Here is a 9,404-nt window from a genome sequence, read left to right on the forward strand (position 1 = left end):
GCAGACTGGCGATTTGCATCATCTGTGCAGGCGGTGGAGCCCGGTTTTTCCCGGCGCAGAACTTGGGACTCGCTGAGCACAAAACCCTTTCATTCTTTTTGCAGAACAGAACCAAACCTGCCATGTGCTAGACTTAACAGCCCAAAAGCCACTTCTAAATTAGGTGGCTCCCTAGTGAGTCCGGCAGGAGGGAGAGGCAGAACGAGGTAGATGGGGGGGGGGGAAGACACAGCTTTCCCCTGGGCGAATCTGGGGTTCTGTAAGGACAGGACTCTGGGGTTCCAACCTCTCCTCCCCACACCCCGTTCCTGGCAAAGATGTGCCGCCTGCAGGCACCTCTGGGACATGACTGAACAATGCCAGGCGGAAGTCATGCCCTCTGATGCCTCCTGGCTCTGCACCCGCCCAGGCAAACTTGGCAGGAGAGCCATGGCTTTCACACGTCACCCCCACCCCAAGGGGAAGGCATCTGCCAACCCAATCCGCTGGGAGATTCACACAAGCACGGGGGATGCGTTCAATCCGACTACGCACCTTGCACTCAGGTGAAGAAGACAAGAGAGGGGAGGAGAGAGAGAGAGAGCTGAAATAGCCAAGGGGGCACTCTCTGGGAAACAATGCCCAGCAGAAGGTCAGGCCTAAAGGAGGCAATCACTCCAGCGGAAATGATGGGGTGGGCGAAGAGGAGAATTGTGGGATGGCACGGAGGGCTGAGCATTTCAGTGCTGGGGCCAAGCCAAGGGGGCCGCACATCCAGCCCACCCACCCCCCAGCAATCCCAGCACCCTGACCGGCAGCATCGGGACAGGAAGCTTGGCTCTGTGAGGATGGAGCAGCCCCTCCCCACCTTTCCTTCCTGGCTCTCGGGCGGGCGGGACCAGCGAGACTCCGATTGCAGCAAATGGAAAGAATTCCCCCCTCCCTGCAGACAGATGGGGGAACGGAGGCTTTCCAGCGTCCTCCTACTATTCTGTCCGGGTCGTTGGCGTGCAGACCCCAGACTCCTAAGAATGGCCATGCTGGATTCGAGCAAAGGCCCCTCTCATTCAGCGTTGCTTTTTCAATAGCAGGCAGGCAGGTGCCTCCAGAAAGCGCATGGTGTCAAACGTCTCCTGTTTATCTTCAGCGTATATTATTCAGAGATAGACTGCTCCTAAACATAGAGGTTTTACTCAGCAAACAACCCTCAAATAGCTGACCTTCCTAGGATTATTTTTTAAAAGCCAGTTTTGCACAGAGACAGTTCTGTTGTCCAGCTAGTTTGGCTACTTCCTTTAAAAGTTCTGTACCATCATTCGCTCCTGCCAACCTAGCCGTTCGAAAGCAAGAAATTGCAAGTAGATAAATAGGTACCACTTCGGTGGGAAGGTAACAGCGTTCCGTGCGCCTTGGTGTTTAGTCATGCCGGCCACATGACCACGGAAATGTCTTTGGGCAGCACTGGCTCTTCGGCTTAGAAACAGAGATGAGCACCACAACCCTAGAGTTGGATTTGACTGGCTTTCGAGCAAGGGAACCTTTACCGTTACCATCATTCGACTCAAAGAACTCTCAGGTCAATTTTGGAGAGGTGAGACCAGATCAAGGCTACAGTGTGCTTCAGTGGGAGCTTGAGAAAGCAACGGGAGCTCTGCCGGAGGACTTGGAGGTTGGTCTAATCCCGCAGCCTATTCTGGGCAACAGCCAGGCGCCAGCATAGCAAGAGGCAGCTAGCTTTTTGCTTGCTCTAAGTATCGGGTAGTCAGAGGTAGAGGGCCCCTGACTAAGGAAGTTCCATTTAGCTAACACAGCACCTCCGAGCCACCAAAAGACAGACTGGCCTATGGTGATGGGTAAAAGCTATTGTTGGATCTGCTGAGTACTCTGACAGGAGTTCCATCTTCTGGGACCAGTGGGCACCAGTCTGGGGAAAAGAAGGAGAGACACAGGTCCCCTGCTCTCTTGGCTTCCACAGACCCTCACGCTGCTTGCTGGCAGACCCTCCTCCCGAACGCAGGCCGCTACCAGGGAGAGGAAGCAAGGATTTGGTTGCGCCCACAGAGCAAGAAGAAGAAGAGAAGAGATTGGATTTATACCCTGCCCTTCACTACCCAAAGGTGTCTCAGAGCGGCTTGCAAACGCCTTTCCCTTCCCCTCCCCACAACAGACACCCTGTGAGGTAGGTGGGGCTGAGAGAGCTCTGACAGAAACGGCTCTTTTTCAAGAACAGCTCTTATCAGAACTATGGCTTGCCCAAGGTCATCCAGCCAGGTGCAAGTGGAGGAGGAAGAAGAAGAGAGAAGAGATTGGATTTATACCCCGCCCTTCACTACCCAAAGGAGTTTCAGAGCGGCTCACAAACTCCTTTCCCATCCCATCCCCACAACAGACACCCTGTGAGGTAGGTGGGGCTGAGAGAACTCGTGACAGAAACTGCTCTTTTTCAAGTACAGCTCTTATCAGAACTACGGCTTGCCCAAGGTCATCCAGCCAGGTGCAAGTGGAGGAGTGGGGAATCAAACCCGGTTCTCCCAGATTAGAGTCCGCGCACTTAACCACTACACCAAACTGGAGTGGGGAATCAAACCCGGTTCTCCCAGATTAGAGTCTGCGCACTTAACCACTACACCAAACTGGAGTGGGGAATCAAACCCAGTTCTCCCAGATTAGAGTCCGCACACTTAACCACTACACCAAACCACTACACCAAACGGGCCAGAGCAACACTGGCCACTAGAAAGGGTGCCAAGGCTGGAAATGCCCCCCTCCCAGCCTAGCTGTCCCCCAAGCAGTGCCTCGGAACGGGATGCGGTGGCCTGAAGCCTTTCGGATCCTTCTTTTGCAGTCTGTAGGCCGGTTCGATGCTGATTCCCTAGGAATCGGAAATGTTTCCCTTCGCCCTCTGGCACAACTCTCTCGCCCCCCCAGGTTGGCTCCCCCAGTCCTAGGGACCCAACAGGCAGAACTCCAAGCACCCGTCAATCTCCAGCACTTCCCTCCTCCCAGTTTCCAAATCTTGGAGGGTGAGCGTGGGCACATCCGGCACAGATGGTGACGAAGAGTCGCGTTTGCAGATCTCGGCAATTTCTGCCCACAGGAGCTGTTGGCACGGCACGGCCTGTCATGGAGACACCCGCTGGGGAGACCTATCTGCCGGCCCCACTCTTACCTTGCTGCTGCCTCAAAGGGCAGTCCTGACCTGGAGAGCTATCCCCAAAGCCCCTGGGGCAGACAAGGGCTCTCCCAGCTGTGCAAAGATCCCTGCGTGCCCTCAGAAGAGCCAACACCAGTGAGGGAGGGGGACTGCAGTGATCAGTGGGACCCGCGGGGCACCCGCAGGGGACCCACAAGCCAGACTCAGCCCTTTTGTTCCCTACCTGGTGACAGCTGCTCTGTCTGTAAGAGGAATACATATACCTTCTTGCCCTGTTTCTCCTGACCTCTCTTCTGTTGCCCTCCTCTAAGTCCAGTTGTTAACTGCAAGCACCTCAGGGCATGGACCCTCCCTCTGTAAAGCACCTCACGTTACTGGTGCTATATTTTAAATAAATATTATTATTCAGCCAGCCATCGAGTCAAGTTCACAGAGCCCACAGAACTAGGAGAATCCATTTTTTTTAAAAAAAATCTCAACAGAACGGGTAAAGTCCAAAGGAAAAGAAGGCAGCTCAGCCAAGCCCCGAGCGAGACCCTCCTGCCCCGCAGTGACCATCCTCAGCTCCGGAAGGCTTAAAGAGTGGCGGGCAGTGTTCCCTCTAAGCTGAGTTAGTGTGAGCCAGCTCACAGTTTTTTAGCCTCTGGCTCACACATTTTTGTCTTAGCTCAGGAAGGAGGGCTCCAGAGCAAACTGATTTATGCAGTAGACAAGTCGCTTGCTCACTACTTTAATGCCAGTGGCTCACAAAGTAGTATTTTTGCTCGCCGGACTCCACAGCTTAGCGGGAACATTGGTGGCGGTGTGTGTGTGTGTGTGGAGTGGGGAGTGCCAAGCCAGAAAGATGGCTTGGGGCTTCCAGGCAAAGTATGAGCCCAGGACCTATTCCTGTCAGATTGTAACCACTGGAGACCGCACCATGGTGGGATCAAATACGGGGCTGTGCTATATTCAGAAAGCACATTTCTTTGCATGTACCCATGAGTCAGGCAGGCAGGCGCAGAAGTTTTGCATTTCAGTCACTGTTCTTAACAGGGATATTCCTAATAATATGAAATTTTATGGCCAAGCTCAGTGTTCCCTCTAAGCTGAGTTAGTGTGAGCCGGCTCACAGTTTTTTTAGCCTCTGGCTCACACATTTTTGCCTCAGCTCAGGGAGGAGGGCTCCGGGGCAAACTCATTTAGGCAGCAGCCAAATCGCTCGCTCACAACTTTCATGCCAGTCGCTCACAAAGGAGAATTTTTGCTCACAAGACTCCGCAGCTTAGAGGGAGCATCGGCCACGCTTACATGGGCTCCCCGCCATCACCCTTTCTCGTTCAATTTATTTGCTCCATCAGCTTTGCATGTTTTTAAAATAAAATACAATGCATTAAATTTTTAAAAAATGGGCTGCTAGTCCACACGGTAGATGTGGAAACGCACAGACTGTCCCTGGGATAGCGTACAGTTCAGCAAGGCTTTCCAAAGGCCCCCCCCCCAGGAGTCTTAATGCCCCGTATATCCCCCTCCCATACCAACCATTCATAAAGAGAGGGAAGCGGGAAACCCAGGCCTCGCTCAGCCTCCAAATCCCCAGGAGAATTTCAGCACAGCAGCTTAAGGAGGCAAATGGGAAACTCCCCGGTAGGGACACCAGACAGATCCGACTGGTGCTCAGATGAACATCTTCACTGCATGTACCAAGAACAACAGTGCAGCCCTCCTCCTAGCCACAGGCGCATAGCAGGTCCTCATGGAGCATACAGCTGAGCACCAGCCCCAAGCATAGGCCCAAATGCTGGCATCAAGACCCTCCGGAGGCTCTTTCTCTGCACAGGAAGCCCTCCGCTCCTTCAACTGGCCACTTCCTCCCTCGGCAGCTCCAGAGCTTCAACAGGCAGCCTTCTCTCTGGTTTCCACCAAGAACGTGCTCTGGTGGTGTCGGCAGTCCCCAAGGTTCACTCCCAAGACCCAGACAAGATGATGTTCTCTCACTGCCTGGCACATCATCCAGGGTCTGCCCGCAAGCAATAACTGCTTGGCATACAAATATTTCTAAGGGCACCAGCAGACAAAGAGCAGACTAAACTCTGCACCCCAGAACCTCGTACATCGATGCACAGAACGTAAGGGAGCACAATCAGGATCATGCACATGTGCACACAACCCAAGAGTTGGATCCCAACCAATGCCTGGTGCTTGGAGGGGGGCAGCAGTGGGAGGGCTTCTAGTGTCCTAGCCCCACTGCTGGACCTCCTGATGGCACCTGGTATTTTTGCCCACTGTGTGACAGAGTGTTGGACTAGATGGGCCATTGGCCTGATCCAACATTGGCTTCTCTTATGTTCTTATGTTTTAATGCTCCCTCTGAGCTGTGGAGTCTTGTGAGCAAAAAAACTACTTGGTGAGCGACTGGCATTAAAGTTGTGAGTGAGCGATCTGGCTGCTATTTATTTATTTATTTATTTCCATTTCTATCCCGCCCTCCCCGCACGCAGGCCCAGGGCGGCTTACAGGGCACAAAGTGCTATAAGACAGATACATTAAAACAGCAGAAGTTAAAACAATTCACAGCTCACAAGATACATGGAGGACTAGACTTACACACTCTCCATTACATGTCAGAAAGAGGTCCAAGATCGAATCAGAAGGGGGGGACGGGCATGAGCCATGATGTTCCAGTTTCTCATTAGCCTCTCCTGACAATCCTGCTCCGCATATATGCGGTGGTGGTAGTGGCGGCGGCGGCCCCTATTCAAAAGCCTGGTGGAAGAGCTCCGTCTTACAGGCTCTGCGGAACTGTAAAAGGTCCCACAGAGCCCTGATCTCCTCCGGGAGCTCATTCCACCAGATAGGGGCCGCCACCGAAAAGGACCTGGCCCTCGTAGTAGCTAGCCTGGCCTCTTTAGGGCCCGGGGTCACTAAACGGTTCTGTGACCCCGACCGAAGTGCTCTTTGGAGTCTGTATGGGGAAAGGCGGTCCCTCAGGTATGTCAGACCCTGGCCATGTACATACATTAGTTTGCTCTGGAGCCATCCTTCCTGAGCTGAGACAAAAATGTGTGAGTTGGAGGCTAAAAAACTGTGAGCTAGCTCACACTAACTCAGCTTAGAGGGAACGACAGCCCTGGTAAGCACTGCTCGGACTGTGTCACACAGATACCAAAGAACACACAGATTGCCTCGCTGGACCCCATCGTCCATGTCAGTATTCTGGTTCCAACAACAGGCAGTTAGATAGGTCTGAAAAATCAAGAGCAACAGCAAAGACTTTCCAGGACCAGATCTTCTAAGGAAGAGGACTTCTGTTCACAGAGATCTAAGGTCACAACCATGCGTAGCCACAGACCCTCTCCATAAGAGACAGAAAGGTATCCCCACCCAAACACGCTCTTTCTCACACCACAAGGCCTGGTCCTCACCCGCCCACTGTAAGATCTGTGAACAGGCCCTCACATTTTGGCCTGACACACAGAGGACTTCCATGTCATTTCCAACACAACGCACTTCGTGGGGTCAAACCCACACATCAAATGCAAAGGTGAGGAGCAACTTGCGAAGAGCTCCAGCAAACAAGCCAAGTTGCATGTTTCAAAGGGAAGTAAGGGAGTTTATCAGGGCAGACCTCAGCAAAGCTCTGCCCTAAGTCTCAAACTAGAGGCAAAGACCTTGCCGCCGCCCCCCCCCCAGCTCAAGGCCAGCCCCTTCCTTCTGCAACAGCAAACACAGCATCAACACGATAGGGTCATTGGAAAGGCCTCCGCCAATCCCCACGGGCCAAGCTGCAGCTCCAGCCCGCCCCCTGCTGGGTGGGCATTCCACCTCCTAAATGCTTTCTCCTCCAGTCCTTTAAGGGAGCGCTCTGGGCACCTCCCAAGCAAAAGGAATCCTTTTAACCAGTTGGGAACTGGGAACAGCAACCAAGGACTCGCTCTACTGCAACCTGGGGAAAGGAGGAACAATGGCTGGAGACCTAAGGCTCCACCAGCCAGCCACTCCCCAAGGCAAGTGTCCTTCTGACCTGCTACCGCATGGAACGGAGGACACCCCACACACAAATGGGGGGGGGGGGAGGTCGTCGACCCAAGGAAATCAGTTTCCCCAACAGGAACGTCAGGCCACAGTGAAAACCAGGATGCCCAGCGCCATCTGCAAGGGCCACTGAAGAGAGCAAGTGAGGGGATGGGGTGCCAGGACTCCTGGGTTCTCTTCCCATTCAGAAGGAGGCAAAATGGACGGGGGGGGTAGGCAGCAAAGAGCAGAGCAGGCCACGGGCCCTGCCCAGGCCGTGAAGGTGCCAGGACACCTGCGTCCCAGGCCTGCGAGGGGGAACCAGGATGGGAAAGGGGTGACAGGCGGGGGAAGAAGGGTTGTTACTGGGTCTCGCCCGTTGCCATCAAACCAGAATCAACCGCCTGGATCCTAGATCCGGCCACAGGGAAATGGAGGGGGGGGTGGATCCCCGGAGGCCCGCGTTCCAGTCCTCGGAGAGCCGTGCCCGGGCTCTATCGGCGCAGAGCAGAGGAAGGCAGCCCTCGGGATAGCCGGGCACTCTCTTGGACCGGCAAGGGGGCCCGCGGGCGCCGGGCTGGGGGGGGGGTGCACGCCAGCCTCCCCGAGAAACCCTGCGGCTCCAGGCGCATCGCTCCCTGCAGCAGGCCCGGCCGGGCGCGCCGCCCAGGCAGGCTCTCCCTCCTCCTCCTCCTCCTCCGCCGCCGCCCGCCCTACCTGGCCGGGGCTGCGGCTGCAGGCCAGGCCCGTCGGCGGCTCACCTGGGGCGCTGCAGTCGGCGCACACCTCCGCCCGGGGGACCTTCCGGGCCATCCTGAGCGGCGAGGCGGCCAGCGTGGGCCGCGCGTTCCGCGCCCCGCCTGCCCGGGGGGACCTTCCCGCGCCGAAGATCGGACAGCGGCACCGGCCGCCCGGCCCCTCCGCCGCCGCCGCTCCTGCTGCCGCTGCTGCTTCCCGGGGCTGAGCCGCGCGTCCGCCCTCCTGCAGGAAGCCAGGCAGGCGCAGAGGGCCGCCCCCCGGAGGCGGAGCCAGACCCGCTGGCTGGCACGCAGGGCTCGCAGAAGGCAAGGCGGGTCCTCACCGGGCCGCTGCCGCCGCCGCCCGCTGCTGGCGACCCAGTAACGCCCCCCCCCCCCCCCCCCCACCCCCCCCCGGGGGGAAGAGCAGGACGCCTGGCTTCGCTTTCAGGCTTTGGGTCGTTGGCATGGCCCGGGTGGGGCGCGGGCAGGAGCCGCGCGTGGTGGGCGGGGGTTTAGGAGCTGGTGTGGGTGAACCTTTGGACGGTTTCCTCTCTTGGCATTCGGTCTGATGAAGAGTTCTGGAGGGACTCGAAAGCCTGCACGTTGCTTTGTATCATTGGGCTGGCTCACTCACTAGGCGATCGCCTAGAGCGGGCCGGCCCTTAGGGGAGCCAAATTGCACCCAGCCCCGTACTCTGAGAGTTTCTTGATTATTTGTGTTTTTCATTCTTCCAAAAATGCATTTATTTTTGAAAGATGGTGGGCGCAGGGGGGGCGCCAGAAGTGTTCCTCGCCTAGGGTGCAAAATAAGCTGGGGCCAGCCCTGGCTGGTCCCCAAACATTGCGCGGGTTGTGTTGTGGGCTTTGGCACCCAGGACGGCTGTAACCAATTTCTCCTCTTCGCAGGCCGCCCATAGTGGTGGGTCGCGGCTTCCTTTCTTTCAGCAGGTTGAATCCTGGAGTCGACCCAGGGGTTTAGGCCGGATTCACACCAAGATCTCCGATCAATGCCTCTGCACGTGGAGGTTCCATTTTGGCCTCCCGGCTAGTTGCCCTTGATAGAATTCAGCCAGGTGTGGTCTTAGTGACTCCGTGGCCTTGTGCAGAAATCCAGGATGGGGACCCCCAGAATCGCTGCCACCGTCTGCAGGGTCCCTCGCGGGGCCAACACACCGTCACTGGGGTCCAAGCACGTGGCGAGTGGTCACCCTTGCCACCTGTGAGACAGGTGGGAGCCCCTCCTGCTACCAAGAACTGGCTGTCTGAGCCTTGGATGGGGTGGGCACCAGTGTTCCCTCTAAGCTGAGTTAGTGTGAGCTAGCTCACAGTATTTTAGCCTCCAGCTCACAGATTTTTGCCTTAGCTCAGGAAGGATGGCTCCAGAGAAAACTAATGTATGCAGCAGCCAAATCGCTCGCTCACAGCTTTAATGCCAGTAGCTCACAAAGTAGAATTTTTGCTCACAAGACTCCACAGCTTAGAGGGAGCATTGGTGGGCACCAGCAGTCCACTGCTGCTGAGCCAGCTTCCCCCCTCCT

General features: G+C 56.1%; 1 protein-coding gene across 3 annotated transcripts in view; it reads right to left on the minus strand.

Annotated features, from left to right (window-relative positions):
- Window positions 1-8,053, minus strand: part of GIT1 (G protein-coupled receptor kinase interacting ArfGAP 1) — a 67,735-nt gene extending 59,682 nt beyond the window's left edge. For all 3 annotated transcript variants that reach the window (XM_015422038.1, XM_015422037.1, XM_015422036.1), the window contains exon 1: window positions 7,888-8,053. In XM_015422038.1, the coding sequence (XP_015277524.1) occupies window positions 7,888-7,939 (52 nt within the window). In that variant the 5' untranslated portion in view covers window positions 7,940-8,053. The remainder of the gene's footprint in view (window positions 1-7,887) is intronic.
- Window positions 8,054-9,404: the final 1,351 nt, after the last annotated feature.

The sequence above is a fragment of the Gekko japonicus genome, unplaced genomic scaffold, assembly GCF_001447785.1.
Source record: "Gekko japonicus isolate JY-2015 unplaced genomic scaffold, Gekko_japonicus_V1.1 scaffold182, whole genome shotgun sequence".
Classification (NCBI taxonomy): domain Eukaryota; kingdom Metazoa; phylum Chordata; class Lepidosauria; order Squamata; family Gekkonidae; genus Gekko; species Gekko japonicus.